At 37.4% G+C, this 19,440-nt stretch overlaps 1 protein-coding gene across 7 annotated transcripts in view; it reads right to left on the bottom strand.

Annotated features, from left to right (window-relative positions):
• DOP1A (DOP1 leucine zipper like protein A) overlaps positions 1–19,440 on the bottom strand; it is a 108,725-nt gene that overhangs the window by 5,882 nt on the left and 83,403 nt on the right. For all 7 annotated transcript variants that reach the window (XM_035698089.2, XM_049092299.1, XM_035698092.2 and 4 more), the window contains 13 exons: positions 15,745–15,879; positions 13,990–14,045; positions 12,735–12,839; positions 8,204–8,270; positions 7,730–7,874; positions 7,479–7,558; positions 6,517–6,626; positions 6,111–6,260; positions 5,906–5,967; positions 3,600–3,752; positions 2,373–2,509; positions 1,451–1,506; positions 238–402 (listed from right to left, as the gene is read on the bottom strand). In XM_035698089.2, the coding sequence (XP_035553982.2) occupies positions 238–402; positions 1,451–1,506; positions 2,373–2,509; positions 3,600–3,752; positions 5,906–5,967; positions 6,111–6,260; positions 6,517–6,626; positions 7,479–7,558; positions 7,730–7,874; positions 8,204–8,270; positions 12,735–12,839; positions 13,990–14,045; positions 15,745–15,879 (1,421 nt within the window). The remainder of the gene's footprint in view (positions 1–237; positions 403–1,450; positions 1,507–2,372; positions 2,510–3,599; positions 3,753–5,905; positions 5,968–6,110; positions 6,261–6,516; positions 6,627–7,478; positions 7,559–7,729; positions 7,875–8,203; positions 8,271–12,734; positions 12,840–13,989; positions 14,046–15,744; positions 15,880–19,440) is intronic.

The raw sequence follows: 19,440 nt of genomic DNA, 5'->3' as shown, positions 1-19,440 counted from the left end.
CTACACTGGACTGGAAGTTGGTGACTCCTGTATCCCACTGCCTCACATGTGGTAGGCAGGTTTTAAATGCTCTGTTAATTTATCTATAGCAACCATTCAGTACCAGTAACTGTGCTGCCTTGCCCCCCACCCCATTTTAGAAAACATGATTATTTCTTTTAAATTAGTCCTAGATGTCAATTATCAAAGCAGATGCATTTCCAAAAATATCCCTTTAATATCCTTGCTTTTACTTACATCTGAAACTGAGGAAGATTTTCGGAGGGCAATGCCAGAGCCAAATCCAAAAATTTGCAAGCAGATAGATAGAGGTTTAACCACCGCTGGCTGTTATATGAAGTAGAAAAGCCGTTACCTCCTGTGTAGGTCGTCTCCAGACCAGCCACAGAGGGGCCTGAAGTCCTGTAAGCAGGAGATAGTGCTGTCAGCAGCTATTCCCATTTCCTAACAGGTAATTCCCAAAGTGCCAGCTAATAGTTTTCATTCTGGTAGGTGTACCAGTAACTGCTGAGGAAGGTCATGACTACATTCTGCTGTTTTCAAATAAAAAGTTCACTTTTTTTTTTTAAGGGGTGATGAGAAAGAGTGGAGGAGAGGCAGAGGCGAAGGAAGAGGGATCTCAAGCAGGCTCCATGCCCAGCACAGAGCCCAATGTGGGGCTCGATCTCATGATCCTGAGATCAGAACCTGAGCTGAAATCAAGAGTTGGAGGCTTAACTAAGCTGCCCAGGTGTCCCTAAAAAGTTCACTTATGTTGAGAATGTAACAATAGTACAGGATAACTTATGTTACACTCAAGAAATATAAAAATACAATCTATAAAACCAAGAGATCTCCCTACTACTGGATGTCTCTGCAAAGATTGGGGGAGAGGTCTTTCTATAAGAAAAAAAAAAGTTGTTAGGGCACGGGAATGCCTTTTTTTTTTTTAAACCTAGCACTGAAGAATAAAATAAATTCAAAACATATGGTTTTAAGGTACATTTTAATTTACAAGCTTTATTTGTACAAAATTTCTACATAAATAAAAAATTATACTTAATCTTATTAGTATACTGCCTATACTAAAAAGAACAAAACTATAGTACATGGAGATCATGCTGGAAAATCTGGACATATGGATACCTTAGGTATTGGTTACCTGCCATGATAGGTTTTGCTGCATGTTTCAGGGACATGATCTGACCTACCAAAACCAGCACAGCTCATGTAGCTGAAATAATACTGCTTTAAACTTCATTTGTTAAGAAGACAAAGGCTATGAGTGCTGATAGTTTAGACTGAAATGGTTAAGAAATTAATGATCTATATTATATCCAAATATGACTGATTAGGTTATAACAGACAAACATATTCAAATAAAACAGTATCTGTACTCTAATTGGAACATTCTGGATGACTTAGGATTCTGAACACTGACGAGAAAATATGGAAATGTAGTACATATTACCGTGAAATATCTTCATCAGCAGTGAGTTCCTGCTCCATCAGTAAAAATACCTGTACCTGAAGACCACGAAATTCATGTTAAATGTTTATTTAAGCTAGATATTTAATGTTTATTTCAAGTTCTCTTCAGGCTATGTTTTCATTATTTCAAAAATAAATTTTAGGATTCAATCTAATTAAATCCTACCTAGTTTCTGAAATAAACTGCAAATTTAGCACAGAACCTTCCTAGTAACTTGACCAAACTGGGATGAAGCCAGGCTTTTGTTTGGTGATGCTGGAACACTGTTAGTTACTTAAAAATAAATAAATAAATAAAAAACCTCAAGACAAAGTCTGTGAGATTATAAATGCTTGGGTTTTCAGAGTTACAAATACACTTCCCTTTCTCTACTCATGTTCCTTCCCCCAGCTCCCCAAATCATTCAGATGAGGATGACGGTATGATCCAGGGAGGAGGACTGGTGTGGTGGGACTCAGGGATGTTTACTGTTTAGGAGATTACAAAATCTAATGAAAGTCTCTGTGCAGGAAGCTTAGCTAGGGTAAGTGCCACCCTTCAAGAGTGAGCACGAGCCTTATGGCAGTCCATTTAAACCCAGGTAAACCATCTCTAAGCACTCCACAGGTAGTGCTACGGACTGCCACCAGGCCTGGCAGCCACGACAAACTTAAAAATGTGGCGTAGGAGAGAATAAATGAAACCAGATCAGATGAAGTAACGATTTTCAAGGAAGTTTCAGCTGTATGGAGATGGAATCGAACTTGTTTTACCATTTTCAGCTTTAAAAATTGTCAGTTATAACAAGCTTAACTAGAGTTCAGTTCTTTTCCACAATTTGTTTTTATACAGTAAGCATGCTGATGCTAATCACACTGTTTTATAATTTAGATTTATAACCTGATGATTAAAATTAACTCACAAGTTCAGTAATCATGGTAGGCCAGAGTGAGGTAAGATGTTGTGGAGACATTCTTAAAAGTAACACTCTGAAAAACAGGAACACTTGAGAGTGAAGAGTTGGCACCTGGGGCAAACGGAGACTCTCAACCAATCTCTCTGAAAGAAAGGCAGTATATTTTCAGTAGCTTAATAATTAAAATCATTTTCATGTCAATTTTTCCACGTAACCTAGCCTACTACTTCTCAAACTGGTGAAGGAGCAATTAAAAAAATCCAATCTGCTGCTGATTGTTACTTTCATAAAATATAAAAATTACTAGGAAAATAAAGGAAGTTCTAAAATACAAATATTTTATAATCAGATTCAACAGATTCTGTCAAAGTGCTAAAAAAATTTAAAATGTTTACTATAAATTTCTGAACTTATCATGAATGGGATAACAGACTGGTACTGATCCACAGATCACACTTTTGAGTAGCACTAATTTGGTCAACTTAAAAAAAATCACAGGACAAACTATCCATGTTGCATATCTGACATTTGGTATAAAGGGTTAGGAAAGATGGAGCCACTTATCTTCTGAGAGAAATGATCTCCCGAAAGAGAGGACAACTGTCCTAACTGTCCTTCCCTGCACAGTGCCCACGTTGGCTGATGAAGCTGGTGGCTGCCTAAGTACACTGACTCGGGTATGGAAAGTTCTGCCTCAGGGCAAGTCCATCCCCACTGTTGAGATATTTAGTGGCACAGGGTGACACAGAAGGCCACGAAACCTATTTGGTAAAGGTTATCAAAAACCTTATATAATCCTCTGCCCAAACTACCAATCTCCAAATGTTATTTCTGGCCAAAATTTCTTGGCTCTGACTATATTTTAGTTCTCCTTAAAAATATGTAACCCCTTATCCACAATAAAACAACAAAAAACCCCAACCCACTAACATGCCTACCTGCAGCAAAATAGTCTTATGCCTCGTCTTTAAACGAATTCTTAGCAATTTTGAACCAAAAAATAAAATAGAGACCACACTTAGGCAAGTCCTACAAATTGAGTGCTTGATTTTTTACATGCTGCGGATGATAACTTTTGTTGATTTAGTAGAACAAATTTCTATTTCTACAACATTCCCCATCCACCTACACTTGGTATATATTTCACCCCAACTTACAGTTTAGGTGAAGTATTTCCTAAGGAATAAAAAAACTTAATTTGGAAGACAGAGAAAATAGGTTTTCACTATTTACCTTGTATATCTGGAAGATATTTCTGGTACTGGTCAATTTCACTGCTAAAAATAGCAAATGCCAATCTTTTGAGAAGCATGGCTCTCTGCTCTAGCTCCACATCCCGGTTTGCAAAAAGATTAAGGGAACTGCTCTGAGCCACAGCTACACGGGCTGAAAAAAAAAAAGTGCAAGTGAGGGAGGTTGTCACATACCCATCCAATCATTTGAAAAAAAAAAAAAAATTCTGTTATTTGTTTTTAAAAATGGCTCGACACCCTGTGACTTTCAAGAGGAGGAGGAGCTTAGGGTGGAGGATTTGAGGCTCCTCTCTGGGGCAGAAGGGCTGGCAAAGACACCCAGCACATATAAGGCGGAAGACCGGGGGTAGCAATTGTGAATGTGGACAAAGATGAAAATTTAGAAAATTCTGAACACCAACAATACTATTTTATAAAACCCTCTAACATTTCAGGCCATCTGCCGAATGCCTCACTGCTTTAAAAAGTTATCTGGCCTGGGTTTTGTAATTTTTGTTCCCTGTGCAAGGAATAATTTGTCCCCGGGCCTTCCCAGAGTTGGCTTCTATAGTTTCATCTCACCTGTGAGATCTTTAGGTATTACTTCAAAACTATCCTATCACCCTACTTCCTTCACAACTACTGACTCCCTGAAATAAATTAATTTATTTAATTAAGGTTAGCATAACAGCTTGACCCATTTCTGTCTTTTAATAAATATTGTTTGAACAGATGAATCTGAATCTTAAAACCATCCTGTGATGGTGAGAGGAGAGAAACTATGTTGCCCCTTTTCCAGATAGGAAACTACAGCTTGTGTTAAAGAACTTAGACAAAACCATCAGTCCAGCTTTAAAATTTAAGGTCATTAGTTTAGTAACTTTAAAAGAAAACCAGAGGGATCCCTGGGTGGCGCAGCGGTTCAGCGCCTGCCTTTGGCCCAGGGCGCGATCCTGGAGACCCGGGATCGAATCCCACGTTGGGCTCCCGGTGCATGGAGCCTGCTTCTCCCTCTGCCTGTGTCTCTGCCTCTCTCTCTCTCTCTGTGTGACTATCATAAATTAAAAAAAAAAAAAAAGAAAGAAAAAGAAAAAAGAAAGCCAGGGCACTTGGCTGGCTCAGGTGGAAGAGCATTTGGCTCCTGATCCCAGGATGGTGAGTTCAAGCCCCATGCTAAGTGTAGAGATTACTTACAGTAAATAACTAAAATTAAAACGACAACAACCGGCAGCAGCCGGGGTGGCTCAGCGGGTTAGCGCCACCTTCAGCCCAGGGCGTGATCCTGGAGACCCGGGATGGAGTCCCACGTCAGGCTCCCTGCGTGGAGGCTGCTTCTCCCTCTGCCTGTGTTTCTGCCTCTCTCTCTCTCTGTCTCTGTCTCTCATGAATAAATAAATAAAATTATAAATAAATAAATAAATAAAATGACAACAAGAAAACCCTTTTTTTCAGATGAAATACAAGAACCCTAATATAAAACCAATCAAAATGGAGTAGAAGGGGGTGGAGCATGATTCTGATCCTCTTGGTCCTTTCTTCTTTCAGAGGAGAAAAACAGAGCCCTCGGATTGAGAGTGACTTGTCTGATAGGCTGAATCCAACTGCCGGCTTTTCCCTGCCTCGCCATCTATCAGTCTTTCATCCATTTAGTAATTAGTTATTGAGTGCTTCCTATGTGCCAGGTTATATGCTGTGTGCTGGGAAAACAATTTAGACACAAATTAGAAACAACCAAATAGGGCAGCCCGGGTGGCTCAGCGGTTTAGCGCCGCCTTCAGCCCAGGGTGTGATCCTGGAGATCTGGGATCGAGTTCCATGTCGGGCTCCCTGCATGGAGCCTGCTTCTCCCTCTGCCGGTGTCTCTGCCTCTCCCTGTGTGTTTCTCATGAATAAATAAAATAAAATCTTAAAAAAACCAAAAACAAATAGTTCTATTCATTTATCACCATGTTGTCCTCTTTAACTTTTTTTTAAAAGATTTTATTTGAGAGAGAGAGAGCACGTGAGCAAGCCAGCACAAGTTGGAGGTGGGAGCGGGGGCAGAGTGAGAAGAAGGAGACTCCTTGCTGAGCAGGGAGCCAGATGTGGGGGCTCCATCCCAGGACCCTGAGATTATGACTTGAGCTGAAGGCAGACACTTAACTGAGCCACCCAGATGTCTGGTCCTTTCTAAATTTTAGTAATTCCATCCCTATAGGATTTTAACTATAACTTGACAAAGAGCTAATTCAGTAGTTTCTGGAGAAAAACAAGGTAAACAATAAGAATGGGTCAAGATCAAGAAACACACTGTTTATGAATACTCACTCATCAAATCTCTAAATGTTGTTTTATCATGTGTCATCAGATTGTCCATAATTGCTCTCCAACTGAAAGAAACAAGGATTATGATATGTAACTAAGATCTTGTTGTTGTTACCACTAAAAAAAAAAAAAAAGTGTTCTACTTGGCAGGACAGTTGATAATTTCAGCAAGATGCATTATTGCACTGAATAAAGGATGACGACTTACTGATTAACACAAGAGGCATCCATCTGAAAGAAACTGGGATCCATAAAAAGGTCGAAGGCTTCTTTTTTCCAGGCTCTCCGCGTGTACTGATAGCCGCTAAGACTGCTCAGCAGCTGGACACAGGCTCGGTAACTAGGGGCATTATGTGCACTAGGAGGGAAGGAGAACCAGAACCACTTTAACCTGTATGCTGTGACTCGAATCATCGTGTGATTCATGAGTGATCACAGTCACCTAGAACAATGACAGGACACAGAAGGCACCATAACAGAAATAATTTTTTTTTAATCATTACAATTCCAGGCAAAAATAATGTTACTTTGTGGTAATTCCAAAAAAGGAAATAAAGGAACACAATGTGTTTCTAATAGGATTTGAATTAAGAAATAACCTTTAGTAACAATACCTGTGATTTCGGAGGTAGGGCACAACATAATGCATAATATTTACAAGTAAAGGAATAACCCGTTCCTTTTCATCGCTATAGAAAACCATATCCAAAAGATGAGCCAACACCTAAAAAACATAAGAAATGAAGTATAATCTAGCAGCTAAAACTGACGGCATTTGGAGTTTCAGTCTGTAAGAATGCCTCGAATACCTTAAAATTAGAAAAAGCTAAAGTCAGATCTCACTAAGCCATTTTTATATGAATGGTTTTTGCCACTATTTGGGTTTTTGCCCGCTATACATATAGGACAGAAGTAGAGCAAATTTTACTATTTCCAACTGAGACAAGGAAGTATAGAAAAAAGAGATCAAGAACCTTCTAATGTGACAGTGAGTAAATGGTGGATTAAAGACTAGACACTCAGTATTCTCTTTCTCTGACTTGGTTAAAAGAGGGCTTGAAATAAACTAACCAAATGAATTGAGCTATTTAAGTCCCAACTCTATCAATTAATAGCTATTTGGCCTTAGTCATATCATTCTAATCTTTGTGAGACTTGGTATCCACATCTGAAAGGGGAAACAAAAGCGACCTACAAGACTATAACAGGATATAAAAAAGAGCATGTCAGAAGATAGATTTAAAAATATTGGTCAGCTGTAAGATGTATCAGAGTGGTAAGCATCATTATACCACCTCTAACCTCCTGATCATACTGTGATACAAAAGCACTTTTCTTTTTAAAAATCATACTTTTAAAAAATAGTGCATGGGGAAGGAAGCAATATCTAAAGCTATCACTCATATTTAACAAACTACATAGTCTGAATACAAAGTCAAAACTTCATTCTATACAGTGATCTCTAGAAGCACACAACGGTTTTTCAAATTAAAAACTCCTCTGTAAGAACTGCTTGCTAATATTGAAATGTGACATCGTTTACTTGGAAGTTCATGTGAAGAAACTTGATATTTACCTCAGAAAGTAATGTCAATGCATGGACACTATATACAGAAGGAGTTATGTTTGAGGTTTCCATTGCAGGTGATAACATATCTAAATAAGAGAAAAGACAGGTAAAGATACAGTTAGGTCTTTTCCCAGTGACAAAAGCTATCTGCTAACATGAGAAAAGGGATGAACTTATAGTGCTTGCAGTGCTAGTTGTAATGATTTCATACTACACAGGTGCCTATGAATATAAACCTCAATGTTTGAGATCAATACCTTCCACATCAGATTCCAAATTGGTTCCGTCCACCATTATTTTGGGAGAAGGCTTAACTTCAAGGTTTCGTCGCAGCCATGTTGTCTGTTCCAAAGAAGAACCAGCAATGGCACCAATTGCATCCACTATTTTATGAGTCACATCCTAAAGAGACAAGGAAAAAGTTACAAATATGTGTGCATATGTATGTGTGTGCGCCCAACTTCATAGATGATCTTATTTGACCATTTTATTGATTGATTTATTCATGAGAGAGAGAGAGAGAGGCAGAGACATAGGCAGAGCGAGAAGCAGACTCCTTGCAGGGAGCCTGATGTGGGGGACTCGATCCCTGGACCTGGGATCATGCCCTGAGCCAAAGGCAGATGCTCAATCATTGAGCCACCCAGGCATCCCAGACCTTGTCTTTTTAGAGTTGAGGGCACTGAGAGAGACAAAGTTTTGGCAACAGCCCTCAATTCAAAATGCCTTACCTGAAGGTCTCTTTGGTCTTTTTTATTTTCCAAACTAGGGTTTTTCATAATAAACTCATTCAGAACCCTAAAAGGGCCAAAGAAAAAAACAAACAAGGTATCAGTGTAAAGGAAATGATGCAATCTGATTTCTCACAATGACCAAGTGGCTTCATGGCCTCAATTTCTATTTTATATGTTTAATGAATATATAGAGTATCCTTTGAGTCTGTTAAAAGGAATAAACATACGCACAAAAACACATATACAAGGATGCTCATGACATTACTTGTGAAAGCACCAAAGTGGAAGGTATCTCAAAGTCCAGCAAAGGAAGAAATAAATTCTAGCATATTCATACAGTGAAACACCAAACAGCAATAAATTTAATAAATTATAGCTATGTGAAATTACATGGATGAATCTTATATGCTGTGTGAAAGCAGCAGACATAAAATAAAATATTTACAAATAGTTCAAAAAAAGAGCAAAATTTATCTGTGGTGTTAGAAGTCAGAATGATGCTTATCTTTGGGGAGAAGGGAAAGGACAGTAATTGGGAGGGGACCTGAGAAGACATATAGTGTTTTATTTCTTAATTTAGCCTTGATTATATAATTGATGTGTTCACTCTGTAATAACTTGTGGAGAGTATACTAATTATTTATATATTTTTGTTTCTGTTTTATATATATAAAAAATTAAAAAACAAAAAAACCCCAAACCCCTGAAATCTTAAATTACAACACAGAAAAGTTTCTTACCCTGTGTGTATATAAATAGATTAAAAAATACTTCATGAATATGGGACACCATATTTTATTGTCATATGGTGTCACCATATGACACCATGGGACACTTTAAATTTTATTAAAAAGATTTTAATAAAATCTTTTAAAAAAATACTTCATGAATGAAAAAAAAATTCAACTTCTCTTGTTTGCTAAAGTTCCACTCAATATTTACTGATCTTTATCTTTAAAAATTTTTTTTAAAGATTTATTTATTTATTCATGAGAGACACAGAGAGAGAGTCAGAGACACAGGCAGGGGAAGAAGCAGGCTCTCCATAGAGAGCCCGATCCGGGATCGTGCCCTGAGCCAAAGGCAGACACTTGACCACTGAGCCACCCAGGCATCCTGATATTTATCTTTTATTAAGATAAATTATATGCATAATTATTTCCAAACTAACATGTGAAGGTATATTAAAAAGCAACCTTCATATCAATTTCTATTTTATAATTAGGAATTTTTAGAGCATCAATGGAATGGCTGGTAATAAACACATAACCAGAAATTCAAAAAAGGAATGAAGTTCCTAGGCTTTCTGAAATTGTCCAACTTTTTGCTTAAACAATCTGAGTATACACACTTGAGAAGGAGGTAGGATCCTTTATGTTCTGAAAAATGAGAAAGGAAGAAAAGTTATCTAAGGAGACAGTATCCTGTGGAGAAGCCACAAGTCACTATAGATAGCTTTAATTTTTAATGACAGGGTTATTTGCTGATAACTCAAAAAACTGTACATATATTCCTTCTTTGAGCCTGTTACTCAGGTAGGTAGGGCAGGCACCATTATTTTTGCTTGATGAATGGGAAAATAGCCTTCAAGAGGTTTACTGAGGTACCCAAGGTCACAGGGATGAGGGCTGGAACTAGAGATCCAAAAAGAAGTAGAAATCTTCATGACTACACTGTTTGATTTCTAGGAGTTACATTTACACTAAAACTCCTGCATACCAGTTATCTTAACTTTTGATTCAGGAATTGTAGACATTGTGTTTTCTGCTCTTTTCATTATATCTTTAATGCCTAAAACTCCCTCGGGTTTTTGATTTAGATAATTTTCAAAATAGTGTGAGGGACCGGGGATCATCATGATCCCTGAAATTCTTTTTTATTTTATTTTATTTTATTTATTTATGATAGTCACAGAGAGAGAGAGAGAGAGGCAGAGACACAGGCAGAAGGAGATGCAGGCTCCATGCACCAGGAGCCTGACGTGGGACTCGATCCCGGGTCTCCAGGATCACGCCCTCGGCCAAAGGCAGGCGCCAAACCGCTGCGCCACCCAGGGATCCCGATCCCTGAAATTCTTGAGCAAGGTATCTGGCTCACTTTGGCTGCAGTTGGACCTCAGTGTCACTCAACTAGCTCAGGCTGACCCACTCTCACCAAACACTCAGCAAGGTTCCTCTACCTCCTCTCTGCTGCCTAGTGCAAGACTACATTCTCCCATGTACCAGAAAACTTGAGGCTACCTCACTGAAGAATCTTCACCTTCCTCCTCCTCCACTTCAAAATTTTCTAGATCATTGGTTGCCAAGCCAGAATTGATAGTTCCCATAAGGGAATTAAGTGCAGAAGCTAACTCTATATATAGAATCACACATCTACACATATAAAATCCCTATTAGAACTACAGAAGTTGACTAAAAGGTCAAAGTTCTTTGCACTTGGTTGAATTTCTATCCATTCAGCATAAAACAGGTTGACTGTTGCTGGCTATTAAAGACCTCACTGGACTGTCTGAGGTAATGTAAAAAGGTTGGGGAAAAGTTTACTCTATTTTCTTTCCATCCCCCTCCTTATATCTTAAGCAGTCATTTTCAATCTTTAGGGTGTACTCACTCAAATCACAGGGATCTTCCTAGAAAGCAGATTATAATGGGGTTGGTCTGGGGTGAAGCCTGAGATCTTACATTTCCAGTAAGCTCCCAGGTGATTCCAATGCTGCTGGCTAAACATCAACCTTTAAGCAGCAAAGTCTTCAAGAAAATGTATTCTCCTTTCTCACTCTTATACCTGCCATTTCCTGTTCTCCCTCCCGGCTGCCTCTGGAATCTGGTGCTATCAGTGAGCCCTCTTCTCTCTAGACTAGAATCTTCTATCGCTCCCACTTAAATAACACCCATTATTGGCCAGGCATTGTTCTAAGAATTTAACAAATATTAACTAATTTAATCCTCATAAGAACTTTCAGTTGGCATTATTATCATATGCATTTTATAGATGGAGAGGTTAAATAATGGGCCCAAGGCCACACAGCTAAGAAGTGAAGGAGCAGGGAACTGAATGCAGGCAGAGGGCAATTTCAAAGTCTTTGCTGTTCACTAACATCCTCCGATCTTCTTCTTCTTTCTTTTCTTCCTTTCTTCTACCTTCTTCCTTTCTTCTTCCTTCCTTTCTCCTTCCTTCCTTCCTTCCTTCCTTCCTTCCTTCCTTCCTTCCTTCCTTCCTTCCTTCCTTCCTTCCTCCTCCCCCTCCCCCTCCTCCTCCTCCTTTTTTTTTTTTTTTCCCCAAATACACCCAACATGGGGCTGGAATTCCATGTCCATGGAATGAGCCAGCGACGGGCCCCCAGATCTTCTTTACCATTAATGATGACTTCCAAATCACTTTTCCTACTGCGACTTTATGGTTTCTCTTTCTTTTCATGATTAAACATCTTCAAAAAGTAGTCCACACTTTCTCACTTTAACCCTGGGCTGTTAACATCTGTGCTTACTATCTCACTAAACTCCTCTCTCCTAAATCACCAGTCCTCTCGAAATCATCAATAAATACACCCTCTTATTATCCCCCTGTCTTCTGTAATCTCCCTGCAAGTGCTACTGGAGCCTCTTCTCTTTTTCTAAAACATGGAACATATCTGGTTTTCTTCCAATTTTCTGATATTTCCTTTTCTATCTCCCTTGCTGGTCTCTTTTTCTTTATTCTTTGTCCTATTTGTACTGTCCCATCCTTGGTAGTTCACACACTCCCTGCCTCCCACATGGAACAGCATTCCTAGCCTACCCTCTTTCTCCTCGGATCCATACTACTACTAACTTGCTAGTCATGTCCCTCTTCGAGGCCTGCCATCACTCCCATCCTTGTGAAAGACCAAATATCTTAAACTAAAACACAGAATCCTTTCCCATCTAGCTCCCAGATCCCTTTTCATCTTCATCTTTCCCCCTCTGCTCTACTCTAAGAACCAAACCAGACAATACACACTGCTCTAGTGTTCCTTCCCATTTCTGTCTCCACAAAGGCTTTCTGCTCCTGACACCTTCATTCACTGAACTAGTATCTACTGGAGACATGTAATGAACAATGGTGAGCAAAAAACCAACAATGTCCATGATACCATGATGCCTGCAGTTAAGAACGGAAGACGGATTTATCAAGTAATCGTACAAATTAGTAACATAGATAAAGAAACTTCAAAATAGAGAAAATGACTTTTTAAGCCTGTTTATGTAGAGGGCCCTAAACTCTAATGACTCTCCTCTTCCCCATCAGCCATCCTACTCATCCCTAAAGCAATTATTATTAGTTTTATGTTAGTGCATTTACATTTTGTACAAAGACACACTGTTTCTTCCCTACCACTATCCAGCCCCTTTTTCTTCAGGTCTCAAACCATATGTCTAATTCTATACCTTGAGAATTCCATGAGAATACAGAGAGATTCCATGGTCACCTAAAAACATCTGTTATTCAGCAGTTAAGACAATGAACATTTTTTTTCTTCAAAATAATATTTTTAAGTGAAATTGCTTACCCAAGTATAAGAAACTGCCCTGGGGCTGGAAGACTCAGTTGTATAGAGTCTTTCAGAAGTATCAACAGTGATGCCCAGCTATCCACTAAATTGGGCACTGGAATTCTGCAAGACAAATATGGTTTTGTATATATGTAATTTTCTTTGTATTTTCCCACAGCCTTTAAAACATTTTCCTACTAGTTTCTCTAAACATTCCCTAAATTTGTGTAGACTATACCAGGGCAAAATTCCTAAAAGCTCTATGTTTTCTACCAATATTATATAAAAAGAAACCCAACACATTTAAAATATCCAGTGTGACTTTTTATAGAAATTTTGCTATACAAATCCCAGTTTTTCATCACATGGACTCTCAGAAGTAAAATACAATCGCAGTAAGTCTAATTACTAACATCATAGTCCCTTGCTCTTGGTCCTGTTCTCTCCACTTAACTCTTGTATTTGCTCTTTTTTCCATCACCTATGAGTCTTTAGCTCATCTAAGGGAGAGTCATCAATCTATCCTGAACATTGGTCTAACATCTAGAGAAATTAAGATTATCTCTGTTTTGGTCTGGCCTTAACTCTAACACTTCTATGTATCTAAGTTCAAACTTTATTTAGGTAGTCCTTGCTTGAATCACAGTTTAAATATACTACCTAACCTAACTATAGATGTTTGTCACAGATCACAAACTGATGCCAAGTTTGGTGATTAAAATGCAATTGCCCTATAAGGGAGGATTAAGACTCAGGTTCTCTAGTAAGAAGTCTATCAAAACTCAGCAGACTTCTGCTCAGGGGTCACCAAACTGGAATACCAGAACAAGAAGCTAAACACCAAACTGGAATACCAGAACAAGAAGGTATTTTATCATCATCCCTAATATTAAAAAAAAAAAAAAAAAAAATCAGATGAAATTACCACATGTTCACCTATATCAAAATAATAGTGAATTCGGCAGCAACAAGCATGGTTTCAAGAATTGGATTCAGCTTTTCACTTATATTTAAATGATTTTCTTAAAATTCACTGCTTCAGTATCCAGTATATCTTCAATAAACTTAGGTCTTTAGGTGCAGGATCTCTATGGCAAGCTCATTAACGTACCCACTGACTTGTATAAATACACCCATAGGCAATGTTTCTAACATTTTTCGTTTCCAAAGGACAACTTAGCAACTTGAAAGAATTCAGGTGTTTTTCTCCTCTATTCCCTATCTTTGACACATTGCTAATGCAGTAAGGAGAGATCCACATCGGTTATCTTACCTTTGAATATAAGCATAGAAAAACTGAAGCATGCAGACTTCCAAAGAAAGATGTTTCTATAAACAAAAGAAATCAATTTTACAGTGAAGAAAAACGCTGCCTTTGCTTTTTTATTGTTGCAACTACTCTGTACTTTACTGCCAATTTTTAATCTAAACATTAAAAGAAAACAAAAACACTAGTTTGTCATAAAAAAGGCCTCGCAAAGTCTCTTTCATTTAGTAGAAAAAAAAAACTTAACCCTGGAGCTGTTTAAAAAATTGAAAATGCACAGAAGAAATCAAAAGATTCTCAATTCCCACCTGCAATACATCAAAAGTTTGACACTCCAGCCATTACTTTTCAATGATCATCTACTCTCTGTAAGCATCAAGATCAGTTTTATTTTAATCAGCGTATACTTGTTTGGTGCTAGCAGAATTGGGTTGAAGATTTTTATGAAATTTGAATTTAAATCTATTTTACTACAAGTTTCTACTAAATTAGTGTAGCTTATTCAAATCTGATATCAACTACTAATAGTATCCTAATGTAGTCTTTAACTAGAGAGTACCAAGTGTTAACATACAATAAAAAACACTTGCCCTTAGAAACTAGCAATAGGCAAGAAATAGGCAAGAAAATGATACTGATGTCCACTGACATGTACCAATTTGTTTCTTTTTAGTATCAACTATTCCCTTGAAAGTTGCCCTTTATCACACAAAGAAAAATCAAGTATCAAATCAAGTTCTGGCTTCAGAACTTAGAGCAGTTGTAGGGGGTGGGGCAGAATTTGCTAGTACTTATTTCCATATCCTCTGTGCTTAGTCCAATGTCTGGCACAAGCAGATGCTCAAAATATTATGAATTGAGCTTTCATAGGCAACTTTAATCCTATTGCAAATGCCTCAGGGGTGATGTAGGAATAGTAAGCCAATTAATACGAAGCTAGTATGAATATTAGCTATTCACACATACACAAGTATACTCTTCCCATTGGGAATTCAAGAAAAAGATAAAATTAAAAAAAACAAACATTTTTAGATACATGTAATAATTCTGTTAAGGATCTGATTTGGTTTATTTTGACTTGGCTTACAGTCTAATGTTTACAGGTCATAAATATTTTCTCTGAAAATATCTTTTAGGATTGCTGGAACAAAGAGCAGAAGAAAGTAGAGAAGTCCATAATTTTACTGATCTGGAGACTTCTTATCTGCCTAATTAGAGGCAATGCATTGTGAATGCCGACTATATTATTTAGTTTCTGTGGCCCTTGAAAAGTTTGAGATTGTACATGGTCCAGAAATGACACTAAGTAGAACTAAGGTTATGGCAAAACGCTAGACATTCGTTCTAAAGAGAAAGCAATAAAGAAGCTGTTAAAAAAAAAAAAAAAAAAAAACCAGAAAAGAAAAAAAAGGCAACAATTGTAGTAAGCAGACCTTAGGTTCTGGTTGCATGTTCTTCCTTTAAATGACCATAAAAAAAAACCTCCCCTAAGAATTCAGTCATACAACTCTTAACTACGTTAAATGTTCACATAAGAGATCTTAGCAGTTAATGGCTCTTCACTGGCTACAGGAAAGATCCCAATGGCAGTCACTGCAGATACTGATAAATATTTTTATCACAGTAGAGTGAGGGCAACATGCCTTCCTCTTTGCAATCTGTAAGAGTTAAAAGGACATTACTGTACAAAAAAACATCTTACCTACCAGCATCATTTCTGAAATAGAACTATAAATAAAAGCAAAGGAAAGCTCTTCTTACCTTGTCCTTGGCTATGGCTGGGGGCTGCTTTAAAACTTCCTTCACAGTCTGCATAACAGTTTCTGCTCTCATGACACTGATTGAGCGAACCAGTTCTACTAGTAAAAGCTGTTCTTCACTGGCTGTAGGAATGACCTGAATAAACACATCATTGTATTTCTGTATGTATGTGGGTACATAAGTCTTTTAAGAGAAATCACAGAATTAAGAGAATATTTCATGCCCCCCCTTTTTAAAGATTTTTTATTTACTTATTTATTCAGGGGGGGGGGAGGGAGAGAGAGAAAGAGAGAGAGAGGCAGAGACACAGGCAGAGGGAGAAGCAGGCTCCATGCAGGGAGCCCAATGTGGGACTCGATCCCAGGTCTCCAGGATCAGGCCCTGGGCGGAAGGCGGTGCTAAACCGCTAAGCCACCCAGGCTGCCCTCATGGCCCCTTTTTAATATAAAAGACTTTGCAAGTCTCTTGATTACTTTAGGTTAAAAAAATATATATATCAATACAATGTATATACATCATTTCAAAAAATCAAACAGGACAATAAGCCTTACAAGAAAAGACAGCTGTGTCCTATCCTATATCTCACACCCCAAAGCAATCATGCTCAACTCAGCTCTTGTTTATTTCTGAGTAATACAGATAGCTATTTTTTCCTATTTCATGATTTTTTTCAATTTCCTATTGACTTCCTACTTCAGAAGACAAAAATTTAGCTTCCTTACACTTTTCTCCCTATCTTCCCAACATAGTTATGTCATAATTTTACTTTAATCAATATCCAATATTCATTTAACTACGTATGGTTGTACTGTTGTACTGTGTATTATACTGTCATTACCTTTCTTTTACTTTCTGTTCTTTCTAGAGTTAATAAACTGCTTTATTTTTGTTTGGTTTTCTCCATTTCTATCAGATTCATCCCCCAAATACTCCAACAACTGTAAACCTCTCATTACATATTCAAATGCATTAGGTAATTAATCTTCTACCTTTTCCTCCTCTTCTCTCTCTTATTTTTTCCTTGAGACATCTGTTAGAGGTCTTTTTGTTCTACCCTGGCTTGGTACTCCCTGGGCTTGCTACACATTAACATCCTGATCTCTTTTCTTTGACTATCAGCCTTGAGATTCCTGTTCCTTGTCTATTGTGTCCAAACCCCTATTTCTCGGATCCCATGTCTTCTTCCTTATTTTATTCCTCTTCTAGTGGAGATGCTTCTTTCATCTCAGTAGCTGAGAAAGTGTGAATTGATGGCAATGCCTTTTTAAAATATAGATATTGCAGTTTCAAAATGCTTCGAATGACAGTTTGACTAGATATAGCATTATAGGTTGAAACTAACTTTCCCATCACAATTTCCAGCACTGCTCTTAACAAATATATCATTATTCCACTGAATAGGATCAGTATTTTCTCTTCAGAACATTTTCAGATCTCTGATATCCAGTGTTCTGAAATTACATCCTGATCTTTGTGTAGATCTCTTTTCACAGTATGTGTAGAAACGGATTTCCTTCATTTCTGGAGAATTTTCTTGTACAATTTCATTAATATTTTTTCTCCTTAATTTCTTCTTTTTGCAAGAAGATAGTGACACCCCACCCCCCAGTATCACTCCTAATTTTCTGATCTCTTTGCCTCTACTTTCTGTATCTCTAAATTTGTATTTTATTTCTGGTGTTTATCCACTTTCTCTTCTTTATTTCTTTCTTTCTTTATTTATTATTTATTTTTATTTATTTTTTTTTTCCACTTTCTCTTCTGACCTTAAACTGATTTTGTTTGGTGTCTGCTATAAAAAATTTTATATCTAAGAAAAATTTTAATTTTTGCAAAGGTCTTTCTTATAACTTATATCATGGATGCAATATAGTTTCATCTCTTGGAAAGGCATTACTATATTATTACTTACCTGTTATTCTGTTACCTGCATTATTTCTTTAGACTTTATCTAGTTGTTCTGGTCACTATCTATCATATTAGAGGCTTTTGTCATGTGGCTGGTATTTCATATTTATTCAATATATTTGGCTCTATATTTATGTGAAGAATATAAATAAATATGTAATATTTATATAAATATAGCTAATATTTACAAAGTGCTTATTAAGTGCTGGGTGTTGTTCTAAGTACCGTAGATAGGGATCCCTGGGTGGCGCAGCGGTTTGGCGCCTGCCTTTGGCCCAGGGCGTGATCCTGGAGACCCAGGATCGAATCCCATGTCGGGCTCCCGGTGCATGGGGCCTGCTTCTCCCTCTGCCTGTGTCTCTGCCTCTCTCTCTCTCTGTGACTATCATAAATAAATAAAAAAATTAAAAAAAAAAGACTAATTTAAAATCTAAGTACCGTAGATATATATTCTTCCAATTCTGACAGTCCCATAAAGTAGTATTTTTACCTAAGGGTCAATCAGTTAGTGAGTAAACTAAGGATATGAAACCCAGGGATCTGGTTTCAAAGTCTATGCTCTTAACAACCATGCTGTTATTGCCCTTGAAAAAGGTTATTAAAAAGTAATGAGAAATCAAACATTTGTGTGTAATATGGATCGGTAGGGAGGCCTCCCTGTGTGGTGACTACAGCCTAGTTTTTTGTTTATAGACCCAAAAACTTTAGTACCTCTAGGTCTTTTTTATTGGTCAGGTCATTTCCCCAGGGAGGAATCCTCAAAATTCCTAAGGACCATATGGCTTCGTGCTACCTCACTCGGGTGAAGCTAATGCCCACTTTTCAGTATATAAACTTTCTGCAAATGCTCCTGTCTGTTTTCATCATGAAGTCTAATGTCTACCTGTATGAATCTTCTGCCCTTGGGTTCAGAGCCTTTCTTAACCAACACTTTAAAGAGCAAACTTGACTCCAGTTTCCCGCTTGGGTAGCATAACAGTTGGTGGTCATATGAGTTGGGGAAAAGGAATCTAGGAGTAGTTAGCTGTTCCTTATATATAAATTTTCAATCAATCTTCCAGATTTCAGCCCCATCCCAACCCTTTATATTTAGAAGCACCTGACACTTCCACTTCCAAAGACTATCTGTAGTTTTACAGTGGCAACTGGTTCCTTTCTTGCAGCAATTTGGTTATCAATTTTCTTTATTAAATCAGTTACCACTCAGACCTGTGTTTTTTTTCATCTTGCAAAATTTTGCTGACACTTATTTTTCTGTGGTCAACTCTCTCTTTTGTCATGGTTTTGGTTTATGTCTTTCCAAATTCTTCTACTCTCAAATTTGAAAGAAGAACAGAGAAAAATGCAGATGTTTGATATACCTTGTTCAACCACAGGTCCTTGACTGATTTTAAATAATCCAGGATTTTACTTCTGTCTCATGTAGTATCTGCTATTCAATTATCCCATGGAAAAAAAATGTCATAAGTAGGAATGTTTATTTTCATTCCTTTTGAAACTTCAACATATATGTGATGTGAAATCAGCACAAAAATAACACATCAGAAACCTTGAACTAGACAAATCATATATCTTATGTGAATGTTGATTATTTAATAGCCTTAATATTCTAATGAGTCACTATTTCCAATTTAGAACATTTTTGAGCTTTCAAACTCACAGAGCAGCAAAAATCTCACATATAATCCAGGTAAACCAATATATAGATTACATTTAGAAATGAACTACTTAAGCTATAATGTCTTAATGAAAAACTAAGGTAAAAACTCCATAATCTTGCTTTGTACC

This window comes from Canis lupus, chromosome 12 (genome assembly GCF_003254725.2).
Source record: "Canis lupus dingo isolate Sandy chromosome 12, ASM325472v2, whole genome shotgun sequence".
NCBI lineage: Eukaryota > Metazoa > Chordata > Mammalia > Carnivora > Canidae > Canis > Canis lupus.
This window is presented reverse-complemented; position numbering and strand designations above follow the sequence as displayed.